The sequence below is a fragment of the Schistocerca americana genome, chromosome 6 (assembly GCF_021461395.2).
Source record: "Schistocerca americana isolate TAMUIC-IGC-003095 chromosome 6, iqSchAmer2.1, whole genome shotgun sequence".
NCBI lineage: Eukaryota > Metazoa > Arthropoda > Insecta > Orthoptera > Acrididae > Schistocerca > Schistocerca americana.
Genome location: NC_060124.1, coordinates 319,584,801 through 319,603,417, shown reverse-complemented (window position 1 = coordinate 319,603,417; position 18,617 = coordinate 319,584,801). Strand labels below are relative to the sequence as shown.

The 18,617-nt window shown below is 39.1% G+C and overlaps 1 protein-coding gene across 1 annotated transcript in view; it reads left to right on the top strand.

The window, feature by feature from the left end:
- Positions 1 to 18,617, top strand: part of LOC124620111 (WD repeat-containing protein on Y chromosome) — a 480,275-nt gene that overhangs the window by 417,473 nt on the left and 44,185 nt on the right. Inside the window, exon 16 of the mRNA XM_047146781.1 lies at positions 1,265 to 1,436. Within this exon, the coding sequence (XP_047002737.1) occupies positions 1,265 to 1,436 (172 nt within the window). The remainder of the gene's footprint in view (positions 1 to 1,264; positions 1,437 to 18,617) is intronic.

Below are 18,617 nucleotides of genomic sequence, written 5' to 3'. Positions count from 1 at the left end.
TCTGTCTACTTGATTGTATTGATCTGTGTTCTTATGATCACTACATTGGATGAAGGTGTTAAGATTCTGTCTGCTATCTTGATGACATCATGTGAAAGCTGATGGCTGCTATCTGATGTTTCAGTACTTATCCACCTTCACATCCTCTCTCTCTTTCTCTCTCTCTCTCTTACACACACACACACACACACACACACACACACACACACACACACACACACACACACACACACAAAATTGTTACAGCCTACAAATACACAAGGACCATCAAGGATAGAGGCACTGGCAACTCCTTTCAGTTTGTTCTTCGTGACACCCACTCCATTGGTGTCTCAGAGATGTTTTGTTAAATGTCAGAGGGTGCAGAGGGTGTCTTGAGGAACAAATTGAGGATAGGAACACATGACCAGAAAAGTTACCCAATGATGGTATAGAGCAATGAAATTTTAGGTGCTGGCACCTACCATTAGGCTGCCCCTTCAGCAGAAAACATGACTTTGTATGCAGTCGGACTGTAGGCAGAATATCTTGCAGTAGTATTTCTTATTCAGTGATTGGGACTGCCATGATCACCATTGGAGATGACAGAGCTAACTGGTATGTAGACATACCTTGTGTCCTATGCCCTATTGCCTTGATGAATGATGGTTTCAGACACAGGTTTCCATCTGCAGTTTAATTTTCTCCTGGATATTGAAAATTACTGGAGATTTTAGAGGGTCTCAGCAGGAAAATAAACTGCAGATGGAAACCTATGTCCAAAACTGCCATCCACCAAGGCAATAGAGCATCAAATTCATAGGAGACAAGGCCTTCCTATGCAGCAGCTAGCTCCATCAGTCAGTATCAGTCACTGAATAACAAACAATGTGAGACATTCCATCTAGGACTGTCAACATACAAAGTCACATTTGCTGCCAAAGAGGAGGCCTGGTGCACAGGAGCTGGTGAATCATTGGGGATGTTTCTGGGTAAGGTTTCCTATCCTTGCTTTGTTTTTCAAAATACCCTCTACAACCCCTCAAAGTTTGTTGCAACGTTTCTACTATACTCTCTTTGTATATATTCACTCAGTCACACACCGTCAAACAGTTCCTGAGCCAGTGGCTGTAGCCAGGAATTTACATTACCGTGCTGTCTCCATTAGTTTTGCCTCTCAAATGATGATACTTATAAACTGAAAGTGTCAACTAATTAAATATTTCTAAAAAGTATTGTACTGGATTCAAACAAATGTGAGTTTGTCATCTTTGTGTTTTTAAAGCTCGAGTGCTGATAATACTGTTCGCATTTGGACCTTAGCTGGACGCTATGTGGCTGTATTGGGTACACCAAGACCATGGGATCAGTTATTACCCCACATACCGCTACCAGCTAAACATGCTTTCATATTGCCTCCTGATGTTCGAAAGTATGCTTCTTCAACAACACTTAAGGTATGTAGTATTTTTCTCTATTGCAAATTGTGTGATTAATTATGATGGAATTCTGAATATAAAATTGTAAAGAGTCAGAATGGCTGCACACTAATTATGTTCAGGATGATAAATTCCAGTATTGCCAAAAGACACATTTAAAAATTAACAATTATCCTAGCTTTAAGAACTATTAGTTCCTTCCTCAAGGAGAACAGAGGCAAAATTAGAAATGAGCAACAGATCACTCAGATCCCAGGATGGGGGACACCATCTGTTGTGAGGCTGAGAGGAAACAAATATGAAGGATAGGCATAATAAAGAATGAGTGGTGAAGGATAGTATATTGGTCAGCACTGTGACAGACTGAGAACTGAAAGATGCATGGGGAAACAGAAATGATTAACTAAATGAAACAGTGCAATTAAAAACTGAAAAGGAAATGACAAAATGATAAAATGATGAGAGAGGAGACTGCAATGAAAATAATAATTATCAATTAATAATGAAAGCATCTGAGTAAGTAAATAAGTAAACGATTAAATTAAAAAAAATATAGTAATGATTTTAAAAAAGGACTAAGACAGTTGTATATTAGTGGTAGTTTAAACCAGTAGGGTGGCAAAATGTGAGGATATGTTGGAGTGGAAGTTCCCATTCCTGTACTTCAGGGAACTAATGTCCAAATAGCCTGTGAGCTGTAGTGTGCTCACAGGGCCCTTGAACCATGCTGCGGAGCATGATCAGCATTTGGATACTGGGTATGCCTCAAGATAGTCAGTTCTTCTATGTCTGTTCATTTATTCAACCAGTTGGGTGATGGTCATCCTCAAACAAAAGGCCATGCAATGATCACACAAGCGTTAGCAAAAAATATGTATTATTTCACATGTTGCTCTTCCTTTAACGTTAGTGTGTAGTCATGGATGCTTGGGATGTGCTTCAGAGAAGGAACAATTGCAGGTGTATAAAACTGGGGGTGGGGCTAAGGTCTAGAACCATCTTATTGTCTGACAGGGATGTTATGGAGGGTATGAGGTAACAGAAGGTGACAGTGGGTAGGGATGATTTATTTTTAAAGTTCTAGCCTTGATGGACCAAGTATTGACACATTTGTGGCCTGGATGGCAAGAAGGGGTGCTTCTGCAGTTCTTGGAAGTAGGAGTTGTATTAGTCAGAGGACAAGAGGAGGATAGTGCCAGGAAGGTTTGTATTGTGGATAAGATTTATGGGGTAGTAGAGAGAGAGAGAGAGGTTATTTTGTGTAAGTGTTGAGGGATTTGATGGTGGAGCAGATACATTTTCCATGGATGAGTAGCTGTGTGGAAGGGAATGTTTGTTATAGAGTGAGTGGAATCTGGCATGGTGCAGGCAGGTTTTGCTGTGAGCTTCAGTGAAATAGAGATCAGTGTCTTGGAACATGGTTTTGGATTTGGAAATTTGAGCTGGAAAAAGGAGTTAAGCTATTGCATAGAATGAAGGAGTTGTTGTTTGCATTGTGTCAGGGCCCAATGACACTAACAGTAAATCTATACCAAACCAAGGAGTCCAGTTTCTGAGCATTGATGATTACCTCATCCATGCAGTCCATGGAAATGTTAGCATTCAATGGGGCCATCCTGGTTCCCACAATATTCTATCTGTGTGTGTGGTCCTCAAAGTGAAGTAGTTATGCATAGGGATGGAATTGGTTGTTTGTTGTTGTTGTGGTCTTTAGTCCTGAGACTGGTTTGATGCAGCTCTCCATGCTACTCTATCCTGTGCAAGCTTCTTCATCTCCCAGTACCTACTGCAGCCTACATCCTTCTGAATCTGCTTAGTGTATTCATCTCTTGGTCTCCCTCTACGATTTTTACCCTCCACGCTGCCCTCCAACACTAAATCGGTGATCCCTCGATATCTCAGAACATGTCCTACCAACCGATCCCTTCTTCTAGTCAAGTTGTGCCACAAGCTCCTCTTTTCCCCTATTCTATTCAGTACCTCCTCATTTAGTTATGTGCTCTACCCATCTAATCTTCAGCATTCTTCTAAAGCACCACATTGTTTAGGGTAGCAATAAATGAAGCTACACTACTGGCCATTAAAATTGTTACACCACGAAGAAACCATGCTATAGATGCAAAATTTAACTGACAGGAAGAAGATGCTTTGATATGCAAATGATTAGCTTTTCAGAGAATTCACAAAAGGTTGGCACTGGTGGTGACATCTACAACGTGCTGACATGAGGAAAGTTTCCAACCAATTTCTCATACACAAACAGCAGTTTACCAGTGTTGTCTGGTGAAATATTCTTGTGATGCCCCATGTAAGATGGAGAAATGTGTACCATCACATTTCCGACTTTGATAAACATTGGATTGTAGCATATCGCGATTGCAGTTTATTGTATTGCGACATTGCTCCTCGCATTGGTCGAGATTCAATGACTGTTAGCAGAATATGGAATCGGTGGGTTCAGGAGGGTAATACAAAACGCCATGCTGGATCCCAACGGCCTTGCATCACTAGCAGTCGAGATGACAGGCATCTTACCTGCATGGCTGTAACAGATCGTGCAGCTATGTCTCAATCCCTGAGTCAACAGATGGGGACGTTTGCAAGACAACAACCATCTCCATGAACAGTTTGACGACATTTGCAGCATCATGGACTATCAGTTTGGAGACCATGGCTGTGGTTACCCTTTATGTTGCATCACAGACAGGAGCACATGCGATATGATTTGGCGACATCATGGTGAACGAACATTGGAAGCATGTATTCGTCACTGCCATGCTGGATTATGGTATGGTATGGGGTGCCATTGGTTACATGTCTCGGTCACCTCTTGTTCCCACTGATGGCACTTTGAACAGTGGATGTTACATTTCAGATGTGTTACAACTTGTGGCTCTACCTTTCATTCAGTCCCTGCGAAACCCTACATTTCAGCAGGATAATGCACGGCCGCATGTTGCAGGTCCTGTACGGGCCTTTCTGGATACGGAAAACGTTCAACTGCTGTCCCGGACAGCACATTCTCCAGATCTCTCACCAATTGAAAACAATGGTGGCCGAGCAACTGGCTCGTCACAATACGCCAGTCACTACTCTTGATGAACTGTGGTATCGTGTTGTAGTTGCATGGGCAGCTGTACTTGTACATGCCATCCAAGCTCTGTTTAACTCAATGCCCAGGCATATCATGGCTGTTATTATGGCCAGAGGTGGTTATTCTGGGTACTTATTTCTCAGGATCTATGCACCCAAATTGTGTGAAAATGTAATCACATGTCAGTTCTAGTATAATATATTTGTCCAGTGAATACCCATTTATCCTCTGCATTTCTTCTTGGTGTACCAATTTTAATGGCCAGTAGTGTATATGGAGTGTTTTCAGTAGGCATTTACATATGTAATGTTCTAGGGTTGAGAGGCTGTGTGTATGAGGGAGCAGATTTGAAACATTCCAGAAAGTGGTTGGTGTCTTTTGTGTAGGCTGTGAAGCTCTGAGTGATGGGTTGGAGGTGCTGGATTTGTTAGTAGCTTAGAAGCCAGCTACAATAGAATATTCATCCAGTTTTATGTACTTTTGGAAATGGTGAAAAGTGGTGGGAGGGGCGTAGGTAAGTTAGGAGGAATATGGAGACCTATGAAAGCAATTGTGTGAAGCTGAGGGTTTTAAGATTCCTACACCTGCAATCATTTAAACTGTAAAACTTTCTCTAATACCAAACAACTACCACTTACTCTAGCAGCATAACTGGTAAACCAAACAACATAAAAGGCAGAGCAACATGTGGAAATTTACATGTTGTTTACCAATTTACATTTGTTCACTGCTTGGCATTTTGAACAGGGATGACCACCAAACTGGCTGAGCCTGTGAGTGGACATACGAGGGCAGTTCAATAAGTAATGCAACACATTTTTTTTTCTCGGCCAATTTTCGTTGAAAAAACCGGAAATTTCTTGCGGAATATTTTCAAACATTCCCGCTTCGTCTCGTATAGTTTCATTGACTTCCAACAGGTGGCAGCGCTGTACGGAGCTGTTAAAATGGCATCTGTAACGGATGTGCGTTGCAAACAATGGGCAGTGATCGAGTGTCTTTTGGCGGAAAACCAGGGCATCTCAGATATTCATAGGCGCTTGCAGAATGTCTACAGTGATCTGGCAGTGGACAAAAGCATGGTGAGTTGTTGGGCAAAGCGTGTGTCATCATCGCCGCAAGGTCAAGCAAGACTGTCTGATCTCCCGCGTGCGGGCCGGCCGTGCACAGCTGTGACTCCTGCAATGGCGGAGCGTGCGAACACACTCGTTCGAGATGATCGACGGATCACCATCAAACAACTCAGTGCTCAACTTGACATCTCTGTTGGTAGTGCTGTCACAATCGTTCACCAGTTGGGATATTCAAAGGTTTGTTGCTGCTGGGTCCCTCGTTGTCTAACCGAACACCATAAAGAGCAAAGGAGAACCATCTGTGCGGAATTTCGTGCTCATCATGTGGCTGAGGGTGACAATTTCTTGTCAAAGATCGTTACAGGTGATGAAACATGGGTTCATCACTTCGAACCTGAAACAAAACAGCAATCAATGGAGTGGCGTCACACCCACTCCCTTACCAAGAAAAAGTTTAAAGCCATACCCTCAGCCGGTAAAGTCATGGTTACAGTCTTCTGGGACGCTGAAGGGGTTATTCTGTTCGATGTCCTTCCCCATGGTCAAACGATCAACTCTGAAGTATATTGTGCTACTCTTCAGAAATTGAAGAAACGACTTCAGCGTGTTCGTAGGCACAAAAATCTGAACGAACTTCTCCTTCTTCATGACAACGCAAGACCTCACACAAGTCTTTGCACCCGAGAGGAGCTCACAAAACTTCAGTGGACTGTTCTTCCTCATGCACCCTCCAGCCCCGATCTCGCACCATCAGATTTCCATATGTTTGGCCCAATGAAGGACGCAATCCATGGGAGGCACTACGCGGATGATGAAGAAGTTATTGATGCAGTACGACGTTGGCTCCGACATCGACCAGTGGAATGGTACCGTGCAGGCATACTGGCCCTCATTTCAAGGTGGCGTAAGGCCGTAGCATTGAATGGAGATTACGTTGAAAAATTGTGTTGTGTAGCTAAAAGATTGGGGAATAACCTGGTGTATTTCAATGCTGAATAAAACAATCCCTGTTTCAGAAAAAAATGTGTTGCATTACTTATTGAACTGCCCTCGTAGAAGATCTATCAGTTTTGGCGACACCAAGTGCTCAGCTGCTGAGAATGCTCTGCAGCAGGACTCAAGAGACTTGGATACATGTACATTTCATACTCTGAAAACTACTGTGAGGTGCATGGTTAAGAGTACTTAACATTTTGCCACATGTTATGATTTCTTCTCATTTCAATAAAATATGCAGCGAGGGAAGAATGTCTGTTTTAAAGCCTCTGTGGAAACAGCAGTTAGCCTAATGCTGTCTTCAAGGTTCCCTTGGGAGCCATATATATTCTTTGCTTATCACTGGTTCTTAAAATTTTGTATATAGCATTTTGCTAGATCTGTCCTCAAGCATACAGGTTTTTAAACTTTTCCATGATGCTTTTATGTGAATCAAACAAACTTGTAATCATTCATGCCACACTTCACTCTGTGTGTTCAGTACCCCCTTTTGGTCTCAATTAATATGTCCCTCATAGATTATAGCATTATTTTTCAGATGTGATGCACAAGTGCTTTGTAAGCAGTATCTCTTCCAGACTGACTGCATTTTTCCAATATCCTGACAATGAATCAAAATCTGTAACATGCATTACCTAAGGTTTAAATCTTGTAATCATTTCATTTCACATCCTTCCAGTTTATTATACCCACAAATTCAAATAATTTGATTGATTCCAATTGTAACTTATTGACACTGTAGTCACAAGAATTTACTTTTCCACATTTTGTGATGTGTTTCATTTAAAACAACTTGCCAATCTTTGCACCACTTTGAACTCTTATCAAGATTTAATTGGATATTTTTTCATATAGTACTTCATTACATATAACTGTGATGTGCAAAAAGTCCAAGCTCACCATTAAATTGTTTAGTCCAGTACATTTCCCTGGGGTACACCTGACTTCTGTCAATAAGTATCCATCTGATTTAACAGGCTGCATCTTCCCTCAGTTCTTAAGCCACACAAATTTTGTTTGACATCATACATGATCATATTTTTGTTAGAAAAAATTAGTGTGGTACTTTCTTGGAAGTCATGTAATACTGCATCCAACTGATGGCCTTGATATGTGACTTTCAGGTTGTCAGATGAGAAAAATAGAAGTTAGGTTTTGCATGATGGATGTTTTCAGAATCCACATTGGTTGTCATGGAGGAGCTCATTCAGTTCAAGGCACCTCAGTAAGTTAGAGCTCAGAAATATTTCAGAATTCTACAACATATGAATGTCAATAAACTGGATGCTAGTTTTGTGGATCATTTCTGATACCCTTCTTGCAGATGAGAGTACCCTTATTTTCTTGCAGCCACTGGGCAAAATTTTTTTCTAGGGATCTATAATATCTTATGGTTGCAATTGGAGCAAACTCAGATTTAAAATCTGACAGGGATCAATCAGACCTCCGAACCTTGTTTTAGCTATGTCTCAATAACACTGACACTGACATCTATATCACTCACCTTCGCAATGGCGAGAGAAGTAAACTGGGACAGTACTTCTGTGCCTTTATTATTAAAGGAGCATTTGGAAACAGAATTCAACATTTCCAATTTTACTTTGCTACTCACAGTTTCAGTTCTTCTGCCATTCATGGCTGTTTAGACACTAAATTAGGTGTCAAGCAGCCTTTAAATATAAACAAATTTTATTTTGGTTTGTGATACATTTTTTAATAAGATTTTGCACCAGCAGTCACTGAAGGCTTGAGGAATTGCCCTCCTTACAACCTGCTACACCAAAGAGGCTGTTTGGGTCATCTCATCCAACACTAGCTTCCTTGTACTTTAGAAATGGGAATCTGTTCTTTGACACAACCTCACATCCTGCCACTTTCCTGGACTTAATCTCTATTAACTTAAAATCCTCTAACTCCATTTACATTTTTAAAAATATTTATTCATTTAGTTCCTTATCTTCTTCTTTTTTTATCTACATTACTCTTCCTCCCTCTTTTTTTTTCTTTTTCCCACATCTCTTTTGAAATTTTTAATTGTACTATTTATTTGACTACACATTTATCTTCCTTTACCCATATTTTGTTTTCCATCTAGTCCTTATATTATCTCTGGACTGCAGGTGGCATAGTGTTCACCCATATACTATCTCTGACTGCCCATTCCCTTTATCTTTGTTTCCCCCCGTCTTCACAAAAATGTGTCCTTTAACCCTGGGATTTGAGCACCCATCCTCTCCTCTGTGGCCTGCGCCAACCTATCCTTCTTTCCTCCTTGTAGAAGGTAGTAATAGATCTGAATGCCAGTATTAAAGTTTCACTTACAAATGAGTCTCCTGGCAGTACTGAAATTTTGCTTTCTGACAAAAATTACTGGCAAGATATTCTGTCTGTACATAACTTTGTAGTATTGTCAAGTCAATTTTCTTGTTGATAGAATTGTGTAAACAGAGAACTAGATTACGTGCTGCCAATAAACAGTCTTATTGTGGCCATAGGAGTTTATGTTTCGGTGCCTGTACAGTTGTGTGCGTGAATGTTTTTGCTCAAAAGCTAGTGTGATACTGTTTTTTGTTATGTATTTCTGTGCTCCGATTATCAATCTGCTGTAGGTGAGTGGTTGTCTTTCTCTCATTTTACAGACTAAATTACATATGAATTTAGAGGTTTAGAATCTAAAGCAAAATGAGAACTTTGAAAACAATGACCAATATCGATAAAGAATCAAAAATCTAAACCAAAAATTCACAATCTTTTATTCAAAGCATTTCAGTATGTATTTGTTTCAAAAATAGTAAGTACTTCAGTAAAATCACGTGAGTTTAACAGAGAGACCTGCTACAGATCCAAAGATATTGAAGTAACCCACACCAAGGAAAGCTTGCAGAAATTTAACTTTCTGATGTGGACATTGTTCCATTTTTTGAAAAAGGAACAATTATCGTAGTGAACTGGATGACATTACATTCAAATCCAAATTTAAAGGTGACAGAGTAGGACAAGAAGATGTAGTATTCAGTATTGAAAAATTAGGGAAAGATTAATTCATTTATTTACTTATAAATTTTAGTAGGTGAGACTGTATAAATGCCAGAGAGTATAAGCAGGAAATCAGAAACATCGAGGGGAACAAAATGGGAATGTGGCAGAGGTGAGACAAAAGTAGACATTAATTCCAAAAAAGAAATCAAGACTTCTCAAAGAAGAAAATGTAATTAAAGAAAGATAGTAAGAGAAACTGAAGAGCTAGAAAGTTAAATGAAAAAGCAGTATATAAATTTGATATACAGGAAGGGAATAGCAATTTAGAACTGAATGTAGGGAGCAGTAGTAACTGAATAGGAGGTCAAAAGAGGTATTAAATATAAATTGAAGTCAAGGGGAGGAGAACTGAAGAGAAGAGAAAAGGACATCAGAAACTACAAGCAGATAAATCAGTTTTAAGTAATATCACTGACTGAGCAGCTGTGACATGCTTTTGGGTGAAGTCACATGTAATAAATATTAAGTGTAATATTTAAGAAGGTTTTGTTTTTTATACACATATTAGTGTCCTGCCTAGTTGAGTGATTGATGGTATTACTTTCAGAGTTAATTTATTTGTGTTATCACATAGAATGTGTACAGTGTTTTGTGTCTGTATCTCTAAGCATTAATTTTCACTTGCCTAAGGTTATTAAATCGCCATATAACTGCATTTTATTTTCTTGTCATGTTATAACAATACACATAGCATTACATGTTACACATTTGTAATCTAAGTGTGTTTATAAAAATCATGAATAAACATGTATATAAAATGTTTGAGCTTTCATAGGAAAGATGGTTCTGGACTGACGTCCAACTTGGTGCTAGACAGTGTCATTCAAGGTATGAGTGGATAGTGAGGGCAGGAGGAAGGAGGGGGTGGGGGGGGGGGAACAAATGTCATAGCTTCGAAACAATGAACTAAGTGGAGCTCTTCTGTCATATTCTAGAGTCTATGCCAAAAATATCTGAAAAGGAGGGAAGATTTAGGACCCTTAAAACTGAGCTGTGTGGTGCTGTCAAGAAACTGGAGGATTAGCCACGGAAAGAGAACAGTGTCCACTACTTTTATCACCAACAGAAAGTATATTTCACCTATAATGTGGACTATTGTAACATCATCAACATGACTTAAATAGTGAATTTACTTCAGTTTTATCAGAATAGTACTTAGGTCACAGTAATCCACAAAACTATTTATCATTTAGTGTCAATCATCTATTCCATAATCTAATGATGATGATCAACAAAAAGTCTCTTTTTTGGTTAAAGGAATAATATATACTGTTTCTGGAATATAATTTATCCCTGGAAACATACCTTATTTTGAAATTTATATGCCAGCATTTTTTAATGCTTTCAACAGCCTATGTGTTATATAATCTGGCAAAATTACATGCTCTTCCATCAACATTTTCAAATGCCAACAGCAAAAAATCTTTTAGTATACAAAGGAATCAAAGAAATGAGTAATAAAAGAGTAAAGAAAAGTAAAGAAACATGCTTAAAAATTTTCTTTCCTGTTTTCCTGCACTACCTCTCAAATGTTGATTCGTAAGGACCATCAGTCTTTACTGGTACTGCATGTGCCTTGATAGTGGTTTTCCATTTAAGAAACATCTTGATGGAAGTATCCTCCATCTCTGCCATCAATGGCACCAAGGTTATACAGGAAGAAGTCCATATGATCATTCAAGAAACATAGTTTAACTGACATGTTATGCTTCATCAGGTGGTATGATCTCAGTTGTAGATGTACAATTTCACAATAATGCTATGCCATATAGTTGCCCAAAAATTTCATTCACTTTTGAAAGACAGCCATGATATTCCTTAAGCATCACTCAACAAGTCAAGGAAATGTTCATCAGGCATTAATTCCATAATTTGTGGTCCTACAAATATTCCTTCTCAGAGTTTTCCTTCACTGATCCTTGGAAACTTCTCTCACAAATACTTGAATGCACATAAAGTTTTGTCCATGGCTTTCCCAAAGTTATTTGTGAGACCTGTTTAATGTACAACAGAGATAGATAGACATTTCTGGAGTCACCAAAAGGAGTGTTCTCCGCATTCTTCAGTCCAGTCACAGGTTCAGCCCAAGCAGGCCATTTTTTCCATAATAGTGGTTTTTCTGTTTCTGCTGTCCACTTACGTAGTAAGTAACAATGTTTTGTGTATTTGAGCTGCATGCTGAGAGGCCCTGTTACACTCTCCAAGTGGAAGACATGCTCTGTTGGTGCTGTATGACTTTTGTTGTTCTGGATGTGATAAACTGATGCTACAGTGATCATTTTGGCATACTAGTGCAGAAAAAGTCACATATTGGGTTAAGTAAGAACTATCCATGCACGAAGTCAGCTTCTAGAATTTTTGTGTGTGATTTTCCATGTGTGATAGAGCTGATTCACAATTCTAGAGTCTAAAATTTTTGTGCATTGTCAATCATGTTATTGTTAAACTGTGCAAAGTTCATACTATAATGTCAGTCATAAAAAAAACTGTGCTTCTTAGAAATTATCGGCAACAGCGCACTCATTTTCATGTCTTCTGGAATGTTCCATGGATCATTATTTTATATAAAATGATAATATTAGGCCATCAAATAACATGTTCCTTAATTCTCATTACATTTGAAACCTGGTATAACACAGAAATTATGAATACAAGAAAGTTAACAATAATTACAAATGTTGTCGTTCTCATGTGTCAGATACTTTACAAAAGGTAGTGGATCAGAATGTATACTAGACTGTACCATTATATGTTCAGAATGGGAGGGAGCCTCAGTGGTACACAGTAACTGTAAAGAAACAGCCAGTGAAAACGTGACTACTGCATGGTAAATGTAGATAAAGCAAAAGGCTATAGACAGAGAGATGTTGAAGGAAATGCAATTGACTGTCAAGAGGGGCAATGCATGATGACTTTAACAACTACCATAGAAGACCCTTATCAAAAATCTGAATCCCAAGGAAACTGTGGCTGTGGCTTAAAAATTTAGTGTCTTGTCACTCATTAATGCCACACAAAATGAAACTGAGGGAGCAAAGCAAAATCATAAATGCTGAATTACATCTTAAAATGTCCCTTTATTACGGAAGATAAACAAGTACTGACTCATTTTACTTTTCACACCACTTCATAGATAGTTGATTAAGGTATTTGTGCCAGTAGAATCGAAAAACAGCTAAAATTGCTAAAATTGATTGAATCCCAGTTAGGCATGTGAATTAGCTCCCATTTTAGCCATAATTCCATAGATCTCTATACCAAAAATCTGTGCCAAGTGATTGGAAGAACACATAGGACAGACCCATCTATAAGAAAGCAAGCAAAAGTGATCCACACAACTAATCCAATTTCACTGTTCCCAGTTATAGTACAATCCAAGAACATATTCTGAGCTCAAACATAGTAAGGTATCTTAAACCAAATGATGTCCTCCATGGCACCCAGTAAACATTCTGGAAACATTGATGACACAAAATCCAACTTCCACTTCTCTTAGATGATGTCCGGAATGCTATAGATGAAAGTAGTCAACTGGATGCAGTATTACTTGGCATCCAAAAAGGATTTGAATTGATAGTAAAACAATCTTTGTTACCAAAAGTGTGATTACATGGAATCTAGAATGAAATTTCTGAATAGACTGAGAACTGACATATGATGGAGTGTCACTGACAGAAGTAGAAGTAATTTCGGGTGTGCCCCAGAGATGTGTTGGTATTGTTATTGTTCATGTTATTTATTAATGGCCTGACAATCAAAATTAATAGTAACCTCACATTTTTACAGACAATGAAATTATCTTAATTAAGTACTATCTGAAAAAAAACTCCACACATAATCAGTTAGATTTTGATAAATTTTGAAGTAGTGCAGAGGTTGGTAATTGGTTTTAAAAGTCCAAAAATGTTAAACTGTGCACTTCTCGAAGTGCAGGAAAGTGTATCACCTGATCACAACATGAAGAAGTTCATAATTGGAACCAATGTAATATGAAATGGAATAATCACAAAGACTCAGTTGTAGGTAATGCACTTGTCAAAATTTAGTTCATGGCCAGGATACTGGGAAATGTGATCAGTCTACACAGTAGACTACTTACAGATCACATGTGCATCACATTTAAACTATTGCTCATGTGTGTGGGACAAATAGCAAAAAGAACCAAAAGGTGACATTGAATGTGTACAAAAAATTGTGGCATAAATGGTCACTGGTTTTTTTGACTCATGGGAGAGTGTGACAGAAACCTTGAAAAATCTGAACTGGCAGATGCTGGATGGTAGATGCCAATTATCCCAATAAGTCCTACTTTCAAAGTTCTGCTAACCGAGATTAAGTGAAGAATCTAGAGATATTCTTCATCCCCTAATCAATCCCTCATTTAGGGATCCTGAAGACAAGATTAAATAAATTTGTGATTTTTCCCATGTATTTGGGCATATTTTTGTGAACATTTTTGGACATAATCCTATGTTATTTAGGTATTTTTTCACATTTTGTCCACCACCATGGATAGTTGCTCCTTCCATCTGTGTCAATGCAGAAAAGTTACCCTCTCAGCCTTGTACAAAAACAGATCTCCGATGGCTTATCTTTCCAGTAATCCACCACCTCCCAATGTCCTGCCATCTGGCCATACAGGAGCACTCCTCTCGTGACTCAGTACCACCCTGGTTTGGAACCACTGAATTACATTGTCCTCTAGCTTGTAGCTGTACATGTAGGGAATATGCAGCAGTCCTCAATAGTTAGGAGGCCTACATTAGTTGCAAAGTCTAACAGAAAGAAGAAGGTTCTACTGCTAGGTAGTTTACATGGTTGAGGTGTGGGCCAGTAGTTGCAGGAAGTGGTGGGGAGTGAGTACTAGGTCACCAGCATTGTGAAGCCTTGTGCAGGGTTGGCTCAGGTGACTGACAGAATAGGGGAGTTATGTAGGAATTTTATGAAGGAGGATCAGATAGTGACAATGGATGGAGCAGGGAACAGTCTAGATAGGGACGGGGAATATGATGTAGGTGGTTATCTGGTAAAGATAGCAACTCAAACTGGTGGCACTAATGTGTATTTTGTGCAACTGTTTCAGCGTCATGATTGGCCTCATCTTAACGCAGCTGTTAGGCACGTTAACATGGGGCTGGAAAGGGCACTTATGGCAGAGGGCATGGGCCACATTTCAGTGGTGCCAGTTGGGTCTATCAGTAGATCGGTTTTTCACTGGGCATGGCCTGCACCTCAATGGATATGGGAAGGGCAGGCTGGCAAAGCTTTTATGTGACAGTGTAGTGAGTGGTTGTGGGACCACTCATGGATAAATTCCTGTAGTAGTTGGTGTTGGAGCTACACCTTTTTTAGACTGAAGTCAAGACAGGTATACCTGCTTAAAGGAAGTCTCTCTAACTAAGGGTTCACCTTCAGAGGATGTCATGTTTCCAAACAGAGAAGCAATTAGTATATTTAATCAAATTATAAGAGGTATTAGAGATAAAGTTAATGAACTGATTATAGATGTTGACTCTGAAATAATTGGTATGTTGGAGCACCACTTAAATAATTTGACAATTTTGAGGCTTCATTTTCCAGGATACAGATTAGCTGGCTGGTTTTCAAGGAGTTCTTTGTGGGGTAGGGGAGTGGCTATATACATAAAAAGCAATATTTCATTTGAGTCCATGACATATCATGGCACTGCACTGAACAGATATTTGAATGTTGTACAGGGACAGTTGAATTCAGTGAAACTAAACTTCTAGTTGTTGTAGTTTATAGATCCCCTAACTCTGACTTCAGAGCATTTCTGCTCAATCTAGAGAGGGTTCTTCATTTACTGTGAAGTGAAATATGGCTTCCCGGCTAAGACACAAGTTGAAAATATGGTCACTATTTTTTATTTACTTAAATTTGCCATATTTCGTGACAGTACCTTTTCCGTTAGACGTTTGCAAAGTGATATTAGTCTTGGCTTCAGTTGTCTAAGTATGATTCCACAATGCATCTATGTCGGCTGCAGGAATGACGTGGTTCAACGTGTTTCTCTCATTTTGGTGTTTCAAATACAGTTTCTTCAAATGTAGTTTCTTCTTTTTAGTTAATACAAAAATAATAGTAACATAATTCAAAATTATCTATGACGGCGACCTTCACATTGTTCTTCCATCAACACACACCAAGAGTTAGCTGCCGACTGACTAGAGTCAAAGACGACTCCAACGTCAAAGATATTTTACACAATTCACAAGTTTCCACTTGTAATCAGTCTCTTTGCTATTCTTCGATACATTTTCTAATAGTAATCAATATGCTTTTACTCTCAAAAACAGAAGTAAATTAACATATAATAAGACAAATTATAATAAATTCTGACAAAAATATAAGAAAACATTTACAATTCGGTATCGACAAATATGGTAAAAAAAAATAACATCTCCCAGATCCATTACAGAAGGAAGTACCAGAAATTAGTTATATGTTGTGACTTCAATATAAATATTGTAATAGGATGTTGGTAGATCTCCTAAATTCATATGATCTGATGGAGACATTTTTTTTTTCCAACTAGGGTGCAAGGGAACAGTAGCACAACCATTGACAATATTTTTATTCATCCGTCATTACTAGATGGGCATTCAGTTAGTAAAAGGGTGAATGGCCTTTCAGACCATGATGCACAAATTTTAACACTAAAAGGCTTCTGTATTCAAACAAATGTCAAATTTAATTACAAACTATGTAGGAAAGTTAATCCAACAGCAATAGAGAGTTTTTCAAAACTCATCAAGGAACAAGAGTGGCAGGATGTTTATAGTACTGATAACATGGATGATAAATATAATGCTTTCTTCAACACATTTCTGATGCTCTTTGAGAGTTGCTTTTCATTAGAACATTCTAAATGGCATACTAGCAGTAATAGGCAACCAGGTGGCTGACTATTGAGATAGGGATATGATGTAAAACAGAGCAGGAATTATATCAAAATGTTAGAAGTAGTCACAATAAGGCTACAGGAGCCCATTACAAGCAGTATTGTAAGGTGTGTAAAACTGTTATTAAGAAGGCAAAGAATATGTGTTATGCAAATAGAATAGCTAATTCACAGGATAAAATTAAAACCATATGGTCAGTTGTGAAGGAAGTGTTTGGCCAACAGCACAAGCTTGACAATATAAAGTCAGTTCATAGTAAAGAAATTTCTGTTACTGATAAATCAGATATATGTACAGTATTTGACATTCATTTTCTGAGCATTGCTCGTGAATTAAAGGGTGTTTATAAATGAAAATTGGCGTTTTAATGCTTTATAATATATATTATTTTAAACTTACAGTTATAAATGATATGTCAAATGAAAGAGCAACTCAAACAGTTTTACCAAGAACCATATAAATGTTCAATGTGAGCACCATTTGTCACATGGCACACATCAAGTCTATAGCCAAGTTCTTCCCAAACGTTGATAAGTGTGTCTTCAGTGATTGTAGCAACAGCTGCTTCAGTCTGGTTTCTTAATGCAGGGGGGTCTGCTGGTAGCAGAGGCATGTACACATGATCCTTGATGAAGCCCCAAAGGAAAAAATTGCATGGTGTTAGGTCGGGTGAACGTGGAGGCCATGCAAAGCAAGCCCCTTGTGGCCTATCCAGTGCTTGGGTACAGTGAAGTTCAACCAATCGCATACTTTGCTATGCCAATGAGGTGGTGCACCATCTTGCTGGAAAATGAAGATCTCTGGCCCATCTTCTTACAACTGAGGGAAGAGCCATTGCTCTAGTGTATCAAGGTAAGAAGTGCCAGGTTCACCAAAAGAGAAAGGCCCATAAACTTCCCCCCCCCCCCCCCCCCCAGTGACTGACACCCTTTCTTCCACAATGACCTCCATCTGTTCAGATTCCAGATTCTGCCAAACCTTAGTCCTCCCAAACATAGTCCTGCAAAACCATATCAATCAAGCCCAAAGCAACCTGCAATATTTTCTCTCCATCCATAAAATTCTCCTGCTGTGCCATCTCAAATTCCTGTTTCTCACAAAACACATTGAAATTCTTGCCCTGCAGCAAATAGGGCAACATGCACAATACTATCTCAAAAAACTCTCTACCCTGCTCACTTCCTATTCTCACCTTCGATTACCACTGTCCACCCCCTCTACAACAACCACCAAACCTCTCCCATGTCCCCTCATTACTGACAAACCCTGTCTCGCAGACCTACTACATTTACCCTAGCCTCCAAAACTCCCTCCCACCGCCACACAGAACCTAAACAGATCCAAAACATAGTTGTGAAGCTTTCCTCCAAAAGCATTAGCCCAGCAGAAATATCCATTCTTTCCAGAGGCCTCACCTTTTCCCCACTTCCAAATGGAATCATGCAGGATTTGTTAAAGACCTTCTGCCTTTCTCCCAGTTCATACAGTGGAAACACTTTTTCACTACCAGTGCTACTAATCTACTAACCTGAATCAACAAAGACCTATGTTGAACCTGCCTGACTCAGTTCACTCCTCCATCCAACCGTGATCCACTCACACTGCACCCAAATCACCCCTGTTAACTTTCCAGAATTTCTTAACCTCAAACCTCATTCCCCTATTTCCTCATCATGTAAACTAACCTTACGTCCACAGAAAGTCCTACAATCCATCACCTAAAAACTGATCCTGACCTTATAAACCTACCTGACGAGAAAGGCTCCACCACTTTTGTTTTGAACCACAAGTATTACCTGGCAGAAGGACTCCACCAGCTGTCAGATTCATCTACCTACAAACTCTGCCATAGCAACCAGGTTCCAGCAATCCAGCAGGATCTCCAGTCTCTTCTCAAATCCTTAGACCTATCCTGGAACCTCTTGCTGTAGTCCGTCACTCTCCTCACTCCTACCACTCCCCACACTCCTACCTTCTACATGCTTCATGAAGTCCATAAACCCAACCACCCAATCATCCCTCTGTGGTGTGTTATTGAGCCCTCACTGAGAAAATCTCTGCTCTTGTAGATCAA